At 46.2% G+C, this 15,842-nt stretch overlaps 2 protein-coding genes across 2 annotated transcripts in view; one reads left to right on the plus strand and one right to left on the minus strand.

Annotated features, from left to right (window-relative positions):
- LOC100562976 (zinc finger protein 658B) overlaps window positions 1-15,842 on the minus strand; it is a 488,523-nt gene that overhangs the window by 95,901 nt on the left and 376,780 nt on the right. The gene's annotated exons all lie outside the window — the stretch shown is intronic.
- LOC100563175 (zinc finger protein 208) overlaps window positions 1-15,842 on the plus strand; it is a 97,805-nt gene that overhangs the window by 43,069 nt on the left and 38,894 nt on the right. Inside the window, 2 exon segments of the mRNA XM_062974314.1 lie at window positions 903-1,029; window positions 7,639-8,876. Coding sequence (XP_062830384.1) covers window positions 903-1,029; window positions 7,639-8,876 — 1,365 coding nt within the window.

Here is a 15,842-nt window from a genome sequence, read left to right on the forward strand (position 1 = left end):
GAGTAGGGTCTGTGCCTGGAGAAGGGGGTGAGATGCTAACTGGGGATAGGGAAGAGGTAGAACACGGCCTCCGTCTTCTCCCAAAAGGAAATTTCTTGCTTTCTGTAAGACCTTTGGAAAGGCCTCCCATGGTTTTACAAACAACTAGTAAAAATTGGGCTGGATAATACTCTTGTTAGGTGGATTTAAAATGGTTTGAGCGACAAAGGGTGGAGTGCCGCAGGGTTCTGTCCTGGGCCCAGTACTGCTCAACATGCATATCATATTTTCAGATGACACCAGATTAGCAAGGATTGCTCACTGTCTAGAAGATAGGATCAGAATTCAAATGGCCTGAACATGTTAGAGAGCTGGGCCAGAACTAACCCAATTGATTTCAACAGGAATATATGTAGAGTAGAACACTTAGGCAGGAGAGAAGTGCCATGCACAGGTACAGGATGGGCGACATCTGGCTTGACAGTCATTCATATGATGGGATCTTGGAGTGTTAGAGGACTACAAGTGGAACATGAGCCAACAATGGGATGGAGCAGCTGAAAAGATGATGGGATTTTGGGCTGCATCCCAAGGAATATCGTGTCTAGATTAAGGGAAGTCATGGCGACCTTCTTTCTGCTTTGGGGAGACCTCACCTGAAATACCACTGTGTCCAGTTCTGGGCACCACAATAAAAGCTGGAACATGCTCAGATTCCATTTCTGATTCTACATATCAATTAAGAAATGGTTCTGACTGTGACCAACCGGACGTCTCTACAAAGCTTACAACTGTGGCATGGAGGCCTTGGCCCTTTCCCTTTTAAACAACCAACAGGAATGTAAATCTGCTTTAAAGAATTTCTTGTTATTTTTTTTGATAGCTCTCACGTGAGAAGGGATTTTTTTTTCTTCTTCCGCCAGGGCCCAATCGCCTTTGAGGACGTGGCTGTGGATTTCTCCCTGGAGGAGTGGGTTCTCCTGAATCCGGACCAGAAAGCCTTGCACAAGCAGGTCATGGAGGAGATGAATGGGATTGTGGACTCTCTCGGTAAGGCTCCCTCACTGATGGGATTTCTGTTTCAAAAGGCAGTATTAGCCTAAATCATCACAGTCACTGAGGGTCCGCAAGGCAGGGCTTATGTTAGAAATATATGAAATAATAATAATAATAATAATAATAATAATAATAATAATAATAATAATAATAATAATTGTGCGGTTTTCTGGCATTGTATATTTCTGCCGCTTCTGTGACTGTTCATTTGTATTTTGATTCCGTAGCCCACTTGTCAATGGATGTCCAGAAGCAGCAGCATCCACCGCGGTCCTTTTTATCCTGGGCAACGACCGAGCCAGTATAGACTTCGTTTTGGTTTATTCTCCATAATGCTAATGGGTTAGGTGCTCTTAGTTCTGCTCCTCAGCTGAGGCCTCTCTGGCTTGGTTGGACCTGCCGGTAGTTACACTACTGCCAGCACAGCCCTCAGTCATCATTGGAGCAGCTAAGCCCCCCAGTGGTGATGGGCACACTGGGTGCCGTGCCAAAAGATCTCAGCCGGCTTTTGGAAACAGTAGACATTGACAAAATTACGATCTGCCAGCTGCAAAAGGCCACTCTGCTGGGATCTGCGCGCATCATCCGAAAATACATCACACAGTCCTAGACACTTGGGAAGTGCTCGACTTGTGATTTTTTGATACGAAATCCAGCATATCTATCTTGTTTGCTGTGTCATAATAAAATAGTAATAATAATATGATGTTAGCACCAATTCAGATTCAAGTGGGAAGATTTCCATAAGTGGAGTCAAATCGAAGCACATCTCTCTCTCTTTCTCTCTCTGTTTGTGTGAGAGGGAAGGAGAGGGAGGAAGCAGATTGACTAGAGAAATGGGCCAGAGAATGGATCATAAAAAAACTCCCAAACTTCCCCTAGCTTAAGATAGACATACAGCTTACAACTAGTGTGGTATTCAACCTTGTTTTTCCTCCCAACCAGGCAGGCTAGCCTTTGCGTGTCTGAAGGCTCCGTTCTCTTTCTCCACTGCCTCTCCCGCACGCAAACAGACCCTAGCCTCATTCTTTCGCAAGATGGTGACTTGTAATATCCTGTGTTCTGTGCTTGTGAATGATTGGGGCTCGGGGGTTTTTGTGCACTAGGAGAGGCATAGAGCAGCAGTCAAACTCTCTGCCCCTCTCCTTCAAGTGATAACTGTCATTCACAAAAGAGACGGGGGGGGGGGGTGTTCCTGGGCGGAGCCTTAACGGAGCCTGTAAAGGGGCGAGGGCACCCGGCCACTATCTTGCTTAAGGGCACACACGGGCCTTTTCCTCGGGAGAGGGGAAGAAGGAAAGCAGCTGGGTGGCTGCCATCTTTGTTAAGGGCAAATTGAGCTAAAAGTGGGGCCTAACTGCATCCGTTCTCTAGTGTGTGTGTCCAAGCCGCAGCCTGACTCCATGGCTAGGCCTCACTTGGTGTCAGTAGGGACAGCCAGCTCATATATATATATGTGTGTGTGTGTATAGGATTGGAATCAGAGCAGTTGACTGAACAAAGGGACAATCAACAGAATGGTATTTCCAAGAAGTCTCTTGATTTTGTTAGAGAAAACTACCTCCCAAAAAGCAGAACACCTATAAATACCAACAGTTGAGTATTATACTATTATACTTATAGTTGAGCATTCAGCTCACAACAGGCAGAGCGTGAAGTGATGTGGCTGTAAAAAATCAAGAACTTTGGAAGCAAAGATTCAGAGTTCAGTCTTTAAAATTACAAAAGGTTTATTTACAAAAAATAATAACTCTATTTCTTAATAGTAAAGGACTGGATCTGAGCTACTCTCTGTTTCCATCTCTTCTCGGGTTTAAAAGGGAGGGAAAAACTCCAAGCCCTACATCTCTCCTGAGACACAAGCAGAGAGAGGTCTCAATACACACAGCAGACACCGAGATATAAAAGTCGGAAATCTGAAACAAAAGCATGCACCATTCTACAAAACCAATCAGAATGAGAGAAAGAAACAGAGAACAGAACAAGTAGATACATCCCAACTGTCAATCAGGAGACAAGGGGAGGGATTCCCGCAACCTGCTCTGAAACTAGCTCCCTGTTCCTCATTGAGCAGCGTGGGGTTGAATCACAACGGATGGATCAGCAGCTCTTTCCTCTGGTCCAGTCTTGTCCTTCCTCCCAGACTGGGATGGTGTGGAGGCAGTCTCTTCTCTCTCACGTGGGATGTTATGTGGATGCCACTCTATCTGGCCGAGTCCTACAGACATCCCTTTTTCGTTCCCTTCTCTGCCTTCATCATTGTTCTCCACCTTTTCTTGACAGTCACGGTTTTGCACATTCACAGCTTTGCCAGGCAAATCTGTCCCTTTGGAACTCATATTAACAGGACTGTAAAAATCTTCACAGAACTGAACGTTTTACGGACTTATCTTCTGACAGTGTTGTTTTATACAATTCTATCTTTATTTGTAGTCAATGTTTTAGTAGTGATTGTTTTTTGAAGTCAATGTTTTCAAAAGATCACAAATGATTTTCGAGCTCTGGGAACAAAGCTAAAACTGTATAATGTACATGTGATCTTTTCATCCCTCCTCCCTGTTGTAGGACACGGCTCTACAAGGGCCGGAAAAATAGTACAGGTCAATAACTGGCTCAGAAAATGGTGTCAAGAGGAGCATTTTGGCTTCCTTGACCATGGTCTACTCTTCCAAGAGGATGGACTACTGGCAAGCGATGGGGTGCATCTCACACAAGTAGGAAAACATCTTTTTGCACACAGACTCACAAACCTCATCAGGCGCACTTTAAACTAGATCCACTGGGGGAGGGGAACAACAGCCTGGCGAACACTATATTACCCACGACCACAGGGAACCGCCGAAAGGCTAAACGGAGGGCTGCACAAACACAGCAAGGACCAAGTACAGAGAGCACAATAATCCCAAATAAACAGTTCGAGGGGAGGTCACAGGGGCTTACATGTCTTTACACTAATGCTCAGAGCATGGGAAATAAGCAAGACGAACTCCAACTCCTAGCACAGCACCACACATACGATGTCATAGGCATCACTGAAACCTGGTGGGATGACTCCCATCACTGGAATTTAACCATTGAGGGCTATAACCTCTTTCACAGAAATAGAACAAAGGGGAGAGGAGGGGGAGTAGCTTTATATGTCAAAAACAGTTACGTTGCAGAAGAAATGCAAGACTGTAATCCGGGAAACCAGCTTGAAAGCATCTGGATAAGAATCAAGGGAACCGGGACTCAAAAAGATCTTGTCGTGGGTGTCTACTACAGACCTCCGAGTCAGGATGAAGGACTTGATGAAGCCTTCTGTCAACAGCTGACCAAACAGGCACAAAGAAGAGATATAGTAGTCATGGGCGATTTCAATTATCCCGATATCTGCTGGAAAACAAACTCAGCCAAGAGTACAAAGTCCAACAAATTCCTCACTTGCCTTGCAGATAATTTTATGGTCCAGAAGGTAGAAGAGGCAACAAGGGGATCAGCAACTCTTGATCTAATCTTAACAAATGTGGAAGACCTGATCAATACAGTTGAAGTGGTTGGATCCTTAGGGGCAAGTGACCATGTGCTCCTGCAGTTTGCAATACAAAGGAATGCTGAAACTAAGACAAGTCAGACACGCGTTCTGGACTTTAAGAGAGCTGACTTCCAAAAAATGAAGGAATTACTGAGCGGCATTCCATGGACGCCGATATTAAAAAACAAGGGAGTTAAGGATGGATGGGAGTTTTTCAAAAGTGAAATACTCAAGGCGCAAATGCAAACAGTGCCAACAAAGAAGAAAAATAAGACAACTGCAAAGAAGCCAGAATGGATGTCCAAAGAACTTCTAACTGAGCTAAAGCTCAAAAGTGACATGCACAAGAAGTGGAAAAGGGGAGAAATCACCAAAGAAGAATTCAAACGTATAGCCAACACCTGTAGGGAAAAGGTTCGCAAGGCTAAAGCGCAAAATGAGCTCAGGCTTGCCAGGGACATAAAAAACAACAAAAAAGGCTTTTTTGCTTACGTTGGTAGAAAAAGGAAGAAAAAGGAGGCGATAGGGCCATTGCAAGGAGAAGATGGGGTGATGGCGACAGGGGACAGGGAAAAGGCAGAACTACTTAATGCCTTCTTTGCCTCGGTCTTCTCAGAAAAAGAAAGCCATCTTCAACCTCAGCAACACGGAATGGACGAAGGATTGGGGGAAATCCAACCCCAAATAGGGAAACAAGTTGTCCAGGAACACTTGGCCTCTCTAAACGAATTCAAGTCCCCAGGGCCAGATCAGCTACACCCAAGAGTACTGAAGGCAAAATTCTGGAAAAGATCATTAAGGAAGTGGTCTGCGAACACTTAGAAACAAATGCGGTCATTGCTAATAGTCAACACGGATTTACCAAAAACAAGTCATGCCAGACTAATCTGATCTCTTTTTTCGATAGAGTTACGAGTTGGGTCGATACAGGGAATGCTGTGGATGTAGCGTACCTGGATTTCAGTAAGGCCTTCGACAAAGTCCCCCACGACCTTCTGGCAAACAAACTAGTAAAATGTGGGCTAGACAAAACTACGGTTAGGTGGATCTGTAATTGGCTAAGCGAACGAACCCAAAGGGTGCTCACCAATGCGTCGTCTTCATCATGGAAAGAAGTGACAAGTGGAGTGCCGCAGGGCTCCGTCCTGGGCCCGGTTCTGTTCAACATCTTTATTAACGACTTAGACGAAGGGTTAGAAGGCACGATCATCAAGTTTGCAGACGACACAAAACTGGGAGGGATAGCTAACACTCCAGAAGACAGGAGCAGAATTCAAAACGATCTTGACAGACTAGAGAGATGGGCCAAAATTAACAAAATGAAGTTCAACAGGGACAAATGCAAGATACTTCACTTCGGCAGAAAAAATGGAAATCAAAGATACAGAATGGGGGATGCCTGGCTTGACAGCAGTATGTGCGAAAAAGACCTTGGAGTCCTCGTGGACAACAAGTTAAACATGAGCCAACAATGTGATGCGGCTGCTAAAAAAGCCAACGGGATTCTGGCCTCATCAATAGGGGAATAGCGTCTAGATCCAGGGAAGTTATGCTCCCCCTCTATTCTGCCTTGGTCAGACCACACCTGGAATACTGTGTCCAATTTTGGGCACCACAGTTGAAGGGAGATGTTGACAAGCTGGAAAGCGTCCAGAGGAGGGCAACTAAAATGATTAAGGGTCTGGAGAACAAGCCCTATGAGGAGCGGCTTAAAGAGCTGGGCATGTTTAGCCTGCAGAAGAGAAGGCTGAGAGGAGACATGATAGCCATGTACAAATATGTGAAGGGAAGTCATAAGGAAGAGGGAGCAAGCTTGTTTTCTGCTGCCCTGCAGACTAGGACACGGAACAATGGCTTTAAACTACAGGAAAGGAGATTCCACCTGAACATCAGGAAGAACTTCCTCACTGTGAGGGCTGTTCGACAGTGGAACTCTCTCCCCGGGGCCGTGGTGGAGGCTCCTTCCTTGGAGGCTTTGAAGCAGAGGCTGGATGGCCATCTGTCGGGGGTGCTTTGAATGCGATTTCCTGCTTCTTAGCAGGGGGTTGGACTAGATGGCCCATGTGGTCTCTTCCAACTCTACTATTCTATGATTCTATGATTCTATGATTCTAATACATTGCGATGTTTTGGTTCTAAATTCATAAATTTATTTATTTATTTATTTACAGTATTTATATTCCGCCCTTCTTTCTCACCCCGAAGGGGACTCAGGGCGGATTACAATGAACACATATATGGCAAACATTCAATGCCAACAGACAAACAACATTCAGTTTTAGACAGACACAGAGGCATTTTTTTTAACATCTTTCCAGCTTCACGATTTCCGGCCACAGGGGGAGCTGTTGCTTCACCGTCCATTGGTGGCTGTTCTTCCTCTTCTTTTCCTCGTGAGCAGTTTTATGGTGTTGTAGATTAGTTAAATTAGCCTCCCGCATAAAGCGTCCCTAATTTTCCCTACTTGACAGATGCAACTGTCTTTCGGGGCTGCTTGGTCAACAGCAAGCCGGGGCTTTTTTTTTTTTTTATGGTCGGAGGCTTAACCCGACCCAGGCTTCGAACTCATGACCTCTCGGTCAGTAGTGATTTATAGCAGCTGGTTACTAGCCAGCTGCGCCACAGCCCGGCCCCTATTAATTAAATGCAATTAATCCATAATATTACTGTGTATTGTACTGTTTTTCTATTGATTGTAGTAAAACATGATGTTTTGGTGCTTAATTTGTAAAATCATAACGTAATTTGACATTTAATAGGCTTTTCCTTAATCCCTTGTTATTATCCAACATTTTTGCTTATCCAACGTTCTGCCAGCCAGTTTATGTTGGATAAGCGAGACTCTACTGTACTCTGAAATTAGGTATGGGATTTTCTACGTTGAAGCGGAAAAATCCAACCTTAAGGGATCATGGGAAAAGAGAACATCTTTACTGAACAATGGGAGGGGAAAGGACAACAGGCATATCTTCCTTTCCTCCATGTCTGTGTTGTTTTAAGGATCATTTCAATCCACTTCTTATTCCACTTCCTTTGAGTCCTCATCACTCACACTGAGGAATGATGGTTTCTGTTTTTCTTCTTCACAGTAAATAACGGGGAGAAGAACCATGTATGCACCGAATGCAGGAAGCATTTGGGATACAACAGGATCCTTCTTCGAGACCAGAAAGCCCACAGAGAAGATGGAGATTTTTCCAGAGAAAGGCCTGACAAATGCAATGTATGTGGGCAATGTTTTACCCAAAATGTGGCACTTCATAAGACACTCGATGCTGGGAAATGCCATCTTAAAGGGAAAGTATCTGCAAAATGTGTGGTGAAACACGAGAAAATTCACACAGGACAGGAACCATACAGATGCCAAGAGTGTGGGAAGTGTTTTGCTTACAGTTCACAATTGGTGAGGCACAAGAGACTCCACACAGGAGAGAAGCCATATCTATGCCAGGAGTGTGGAAAACGTTTTGCTTCCAGTTCAGGCTTGGTGAGCCACGAAAGACTCCACACAGGAGAGAAGCCATATCTATGCCAGGAGTGTGGAAAACGTTTTGCTTCCAATTCAGCCTTGGTAAGGCACAAAAGACTCCACACAGGAGAGAAACCATACCAATGCCAGGAGTGTGGGAAATGTTTTGCTTCCAGGTCAGACTTGCTGAAACACCAAAGACAGCACACAGGAGAGAAACCATACCAATGTCAGGAGTGTTGGAAATGTTTTGCTTCCAGTTCAGCCTTGGTGAGCCACAAAAGAATCCACACAGGAGAGAAACCACACAAATGCCAGGAGTGTGGGAAATGTTTTGCTTCCCGTTCAGCCTTGGTGAGCCACAAAAGGCACCACACAGGAGAGAAGCCATACCAATGCCAGGAGTGTGGAAAATGTTTTGTTTCCTGTTCAGCTTTGGTGAGCCACAAAACACTCCACACAGGAGAGAAACCATACCAATGCCAGCAGTGTGGGAAATGTTTTGCTTCCAGTTCAGCCTTGGTGAGGCACAAAAGACTCCACACTGGGGAGAAGCCATACCAATGCCAGCAGTGTGGGAAATGTTTTGCTTACAGTTCAGACTTGTTGAAGCACAAAAGACACCATACAGGAGAGAAGCCATACAAATGCCAGGAGTGTGGGAAATGTTTTGCTGAGAGTTCAGCCTTGGTGAGGCACAAACGACTTCACACAGGAGAGAAGCTATACAAATGCCAGGAGTGTGGGAAATGTTTTGCTTCCAGTTCAAACTTGGTGAGCCACAAAAGACTCCACACAGGAGAGGATACTTTTTCTGAGTCCATGCCTAGGTCCCCAGGGGACATGCAGAAACCCAAATAATGTAACTCAGTCTTATGAAATTCACACTTTGAAAGTTTTGCATATAGCTGATTCTCCCGTAGTATCTACAGGACCCTCCGGGTCATTTTTATATGTTCAGCCAGATCTTTCGAATAAATCAAGATGTCATTCAGGTAAACAATCACACCTTTATATAGCCACTCATGGAAGATCTCATTGATAAATTGCATGAAAACCCTTGGCAAGCCTTTTAAACCGAATGGCATGAGGGTTGTTTACATGTTTTCCAGGCTGTATGGCCATGTTCCAGAAGTATTCTCTCCTGACGTTTCACCCACATCTATGGCAGGCATCCTCAGAGGTTGTGAGGTGGCTTGCCCTAGATGTGGGCAAATCGTCAGGAGAGAATACTTTTGGAACATGGCCATACAGCCCGGAAAACATGCAACAACCCTGTGATCCTGGCAATGGAAGCTTTCGACAACACAAATGGCATGACATGGAGAATGTATGTTCCTAGATGACAATTGGAAGCTGTCTTCCACCGATCTGGCCGGACCCTTATTCTAAAAAACGCTTCCCCAGTTGATGTCAGATATTAATGGGAGGGGATATTTGTTGGAGGAGCAAATTGTGTTCATACCCCAATAGTCAACGCAGTCTCAGAGGACCATTTGCCTTTGGATGGAACAAAACGGGCGGCCATCAGCAACTTTGCTGGCTCAATAAAACCTCTGGCTAGATTCTTGTCAATAAATTCCCTCAGGGCTCGTTTTTCAGGTTCTGGCATGGCATATAGCTTGGGGTTTGGCAGTTTAGCATTGGATTTAATTTCAGTGGCACAGGCATTTCTATGCGGTGGCAACTAGTCACTTTCTTTTTCACTGAACACCTCCGCAAAATCGTGATAGACACTAGGTTTGCATTCTGATGGGACATCCTGTGAGGTTGTGGCTGCCACCCCCTCTTCTTCCACTGTGCGTGTTGGCTGTGGGGCCTTCTTGAAACTGCAGCTCCCATCATGGGAGGTAAACGTCCCATCTTTGCCATTTATCTGGAGGTTTTGCCATCTCAACCAGGGGACTCCCAATATGACTGGCTGAGGGGCCATGGAAGATATCGCAAATTGTAATGACTCCTTGTGGGACCCTACTCTAGAAAATGTGTCTTCTCTCTTACTGGGGCTCCATTAGCTGTGGACCCATCTAATTGTGAAAAAGCAACAGGCGTTTTTAAAGTTGGGGCTTTACTCCCAACTGATTTGCTGGTGTTGGAGTGATCAGGCACCTGGTACTTCCACAGTCTAACATAGCACTTGCTTCTACTCAAGGGTTAGCAGCTCCACTCTAACTCTCACAATGTCACAATTGAGACTCACCAATGTCTTTCCACCCTGGGGGTCTGATCTGCCACCGGGTTGTTTCCCGGCAGCCACACAGCTTCTCTTTCCCCCTCCAACTCTACCTCTCGGCAGGGAGTTGGCCGGGGGCCAGCGCCGTCTCGGTTGCTGTGGATGCTTTCCCCTTCATCACTTTTGGAGAAAGGTGCTTTCTGAGGAGGAGGAGGCTTGTCTCCTTTCTGCTGCTCACTCCTTTTGGGCAATCAGCTGCTCGGTGTTCCTGGTGGCCACACATGAAGCACGCTCCCCGTCTCCCCTTCCTCTCTCTGCTGGACCATCTGCCCCGGTGAGAGGAACGGCATATTCCTCCAGAATGGGCTGTTGCCGGGTGTCGGGCTTGGTTGCTTTCCCTGGATCTGTCAGCATAATGGTTAATGTAATGAAATGTTAACTCATTGTTAAAGGTAGTGAAATGTTAACTCATTGTTAAAGGTAGTGAAATGTTAACTCATTGTTAAAGGTAGAGAAATGTTCCTGCAAGCATTCCAGCAGAGGAATGGTTAAGTGCATAGAAGTAGATTTACTGTCTACAGTGACATATTTCGGCTTCCTCTGTATATCAGGAAATAAATATCTAGATTGGAATGTGGGAGGAGACAACTTTACTGATAGTGTGCTTTGTCAGTCGCCATTATGCTCTGCTTGTGGATGAGATGTGTGTGTTAGCTTCTCTTTATGTACATAGCTGTAGATAATGTCAATAAAGGCTTTGAACCGCCAAGATTGACTGACAGCTTATTTTTCCGTGGGACTGGACTGAACGCCATGTCTTCGGAAGGAGAGCAGTTGAGGCGAAGAAGGTGATTATGTCTCAATTGACCTCTCACACATCGACAGAATTGACATGGCATCTGCTCCTTGTCGTATTCTACTCTCCCGACTAGTATAATCCATTTGTCTAAGGTATCTAGGTTATAGTGGTGCAGGGCTCATTCCAGCAAATCTGCCCAGAAATATTCCAGCTTGGTGGTCTCCGACCAATCTCACACCTTCCCAGCAATTGCTTTGAATTCTAAAGCATATTCAGACACTGTCTTATTTCTCTGGTAAATCTTCTTTTATTGTCCTTTGGCTTTATCTTCAGCTAAGGGGTCCTGGAACCTCTCTCTCAAAGCTCACAGGAAATAATCCAATCTTCATAGTTCAGGCACTCGGGTGTTGTACATCTGAATCAAGCAATCTACGGCAGCATCTTTCAAATTTGCCCCAACGGTATGGATCCTGGCCCCCTTGGAAGGGAAAATATCCCCATAGTCCTCCATATAATGCCTTAGATTTGTTATGAAGTAGGACAGTTGTTTCGGGTCTCCATTAAATTTTACCCGAACTTCTCCCCTGCCATGGGCTGCCGGCAGCTGGCTTCTCCCAGATAGCCCTGTTGGGAAGACCGAAGCGCCTTGCTGTTTGGTGTCCTCCCCGGCGTCTGCAAACGTCACTCGACCCAACGGCCGAGACGCTGCTCCTCCCTGGGAATGAGATCATCTTTGATCTCTGCTTGGCAGCTCCCATCCAAGATGCTGTTACCTCCCACCGCATCTCATCAAGTTGGAAAGAAAAGGTTTAGAGCATCCACTCCATCATGTCAACCTTTTTCTCCAACCTTGTAGTCTCTGAAGGAGCCTCCCCCACAGCTCCTACTCCATCCTGTTAGAGTGGCTTTGCTAGGGACACACAGCAGAAGTCACTGGCGAGGAAGCTCTGGGTAAATAACAACGCTGCAGTCTTCGGTTATCTATCAAAAGTTTACTTACAAACGGAAATCCACAAGACAATACACAGCTCTCACGCAGGCACACACGGGAAGGGGGAGAGATAGGAAATAGAGGCTATTTATCTCATCCTCTGCTGTCTGATGCAATCCAAGCGTAACCCTTTACACACTTGCATAGTAGGCAGCACACATTGTATGATGCAATTCAGCACACATTGCACCACCATGACTCAATTACATTTAAACAACTCTATATACAATCATTCCCACTTCAACACATCCATCATAGGGACCTTCCATTGCACCGTCACTTCTTTATCTGAGGGCACTTGAGTAGAGGTCGGAGGCCTCCCAGGTGGCATAAGGTCTGCATCAACTTCACTGCTTAATGGGGATAGTTCCCTCTCAAGTGCCGAAGCCAATGCACTCCGTGGGTTCTTCCTTCCTTCTTCCTTCCTTCCTTCCTCCCTTCCCCTCCCTTTCCTTCCTTCAATCAGAGTGGTCCCTGGTCACAAAAAGTTGGGAACCACTGCTTTAAGGTATTTCCGCCCTCCTTCCCTTTCAGGATCTTCCCCAGGGGCAGAGCCTCTCAACTCGACTCATCTGCATCTCTGGAAGCCGGCCATGAGACCAGGAGGTGTCTGAGGAGTGAAGATGCTAAAACTATTCCATATCAAAGTTATTTTATTCATTGTATCAGAAGCCAACCGAGTATGATACTAAATGTCCTTTGACAAGACGCTTGGAGTGCCTCTGGCATCACCGTCATGAGGTCCTCCCTTGTGCATGTGGCAGGGCTCAGGCTGCATTGTAGCTGGTGGTCTTTGGTTTGCTCTTCTCCGCAGTCGTAGGTCGTGGACTCCACTTTGTGGCCCCATTTCTTAAAGGTTGGCTCTGCATCTCGTGGTGCCAGAGCGTAGTCTCTTGGTGAAACTCATGGACTATCTCAGGCCAGAGCTCCCTGTCAGTCATCGTCACCTGCAGCTCCTTCAAGGTGGAGCCGGCCCCTTCTAGGATACCCTCCACCCGCCTTGCCCTTGGTCAGCCCCTCTTCCTCTTTCCTTCCATTTTCCCCCCAGCATCATTGTCTTCTCCAAGATTTCCTGTCTTCTCACGATGTGGCCAAAGTCCTTCATCTTTGCCTCTCATCTCCTTCCCTCCAGTGAGCAGTCAAAACTTAGGCCAAGAGATAAAAATGGCCCAATGGGAAAAGACGTGGAACAGAAGAATGAAGTACATGGCATCTCAAAACCGAAAAGAACGTGTCTCCAAAATGCACCTGCGATGGTATCTTCCCTCCAGAGAGATTAGTGAAGACGTACAATTGGACCAACAACTGCTGGAATCGTGGGAAAGAAAAAAGCACATTTTACCACATGTGGTGGTCATGCAACAAAGTAAACGACTACTGGAAACAGATTCATGTATATCTCAAAAAGAGTTAAACACAAATCTCAAAATGACACCACAAATGTACCTTTTGAACATGCCCGATGAAGAACTAGAAAGGAAATTTGGAAAAAATTGTTTGACATGACAGTGGCAGCTTGAGAAGGATATGCTGGATATTGGAAAACCTCAGAGGTACTCCCTTAGAAGAATAGGAAAAATACATTACAGATTTGCTGATAAATGGATAAAATAACTGCACTCTTAAGAGGAGAAACTTTAGAGAACTTTGTTAATGAATGGCAAGCAATGATCCAGCATCTCAATGTAAAATTAATCTAAAAATGTACGTAGGGGAACCTGTAAGACTGTAGACAAGGAGGAAACGGATATTAATTCAGGGCCTATGATACCTCTATATGTACTATTTAAATAGAGGACTGTGACCCCTTAAATAATAATAACAATAACTTTATTGTTGTACCCCGCCTCCACCTCCCTGAAGGGTCTTGGGGCGGCTAACATGGGGCCAAGCCCAGGCAATTACAATAACACAAAATAAAATACATACATGGCATGCGTCATCAGCAGGTAAAAATGCTTACACATTTCAAGAAAATATATTCCAGGGAATAACTGCCACTTCGGGGCCAGGGTGAAGAACCGGGGGGGGGGGGGCAGGAAGACATCATGCCAATCTGTCTCCTATGTCATCAGTTGGGAGCCCCTCCCAACAAGAAATAACTGCCACTCTGTGTCATTATGACAATATAATATTGTATAATGTTGATACTGTGCTGTGCTAGTGATGTGATATATTATATGTACATGTGGTGATATTGTCTATCCAAGGTCACCACAACATCTGTTATAGAACTCCAATATGCTGATGACAACGTAGTCTGGGCGCACTCAGAAGAAGACCTACAAGCCACTCTCAACACCTTCGCAGAAGCAGACGAGAAGCTCGGCCTCTCACTGAACATAGAGAAAACCAAAGTGCTCTTCCAACAGGCACCAGCTCATCCCTCTGCAAAGCCAGGAATACAGCTTAACGGTATAACACTAGAAAACGTTGACCATTTCCGCTACCTTGGCAGCCACCTCTCCACAAAAGTCAACATCGACACTGAAATACAACACCGCCTGAGCTCTGCGAGTGCAGCATTTTTCCGTATGAAGCAGAGAGTGTTTGATGACCGGGACGTCCGTAGAGAGACCAAGGTGCTTGTTTACAAAGCCATTCCCCTCCCAACCCTGCTCTACGCCTGCGAAACGTGGACGGTCTACAGACGACACTGAAATACAACACCGCCTGAGCTCTGCGAGTGCAGCATTTTTCCGTATGAAGCAGAGAGTGTTTGATGACCGGGACGTCCGTAGAGAGACCAAGGTGCTTGTTTACAAAGCCATTCCCCTCCCAACCCTGCTCTACGCCTGCGAAACGTGGACGGTCTACAGACGACACTGAAATACAGCACCGCCTGAGCTCTGCGAGTGCAGCATTTTTCCGTATGAAGCAGAGAGTGTTTGATGATCAGGACGTCCGTAGAGAGACCAAGGTGCTTGTTTACAAAGCCATTCCCCTCCCAACCCTGCTCTACGCCTGCGAAACGTGGACGGTCTACAGACGACACTGAAATACAGCACCGCCTGAGCTCTGCGAGTGCAGCATTTTTCCGTATGAAGCAGAGAGTGTTTGATGATCAGGACATCCGTAGAGAGACCAAGGTGCTTGTTTACAAAGCCATTCCCCTCCCAACCCTGCTCTACGCCTGCGAAACGTGGACGGTCTACAGACGACACTGAAATACAACACCGCCTGAGCTCTGCGAGTGCAGCATTTTTCCGTATGAAGCAGAGAGTGTTTGATGACCGGGACATCCGTAGAGAGACCAAGGTGCTTGTTTAGAAAGCCATTCCCCTCCCAACCCTGCTCTACGCCTACGAAACGTGGACGGTCTACAGACGTCACACCAAACTCCTGGAGCGTTTCCATCAGCGTTGCCTCAGGAAAATCCTGCCAATCTCTTGGGAAGACAGGCGGACAAATGTCAGCGTGCTGGAAGAAGCAAAGACCACCAGCACTGAAGCAATGCTCCTACGCCATCAACTCCGCTGGACTGAATGCCACATTGTCCGAATGCCCAAAGATCACCGTCTCCCAAAGCAGCTCCTCTACTCCGAACTCAAGAACGGGAAACGGAATGTTGGTGGGCAGGAAAAGAGATTGAAAGATGGGCTCAAAGCCAACCTTAAAAACTGTGGCATAGACACTGGGAACTGGGAAGCCCTGGCCCTTGAGCGCTCTAACTGGAAGTCAGCTGTGACCAGCAGTGCTGCGGAGTTCGAAGAGGCACGAACGGAGGGCTTAAGGGAGAAACGTGCCAAGAGGAAGGAGCGTCAAGCCAACCCCGACCGGGACCGCCTTCCACATGGAAACCGATGTCCTCACTGCGGAAGGGAGAAGATGCGGGTCAAGAATCGGTCTCTTCAGCCACCT

Source organism: Anolis carolinensis, chromosome 2 (genome assembly GCF_035594765.1).
Source record: "Anolis carolinensis isolate JA03-04 chromosome 2, rAnoCar3.1.pri, whole genome shotgun sequence".
Classification (NCBI taxonomy): Eukaryota; Metazoa; Chordata; class Lepidosauria; order Squamata; family Dactyloidae; genus Anolis; species Anolis carolinensis.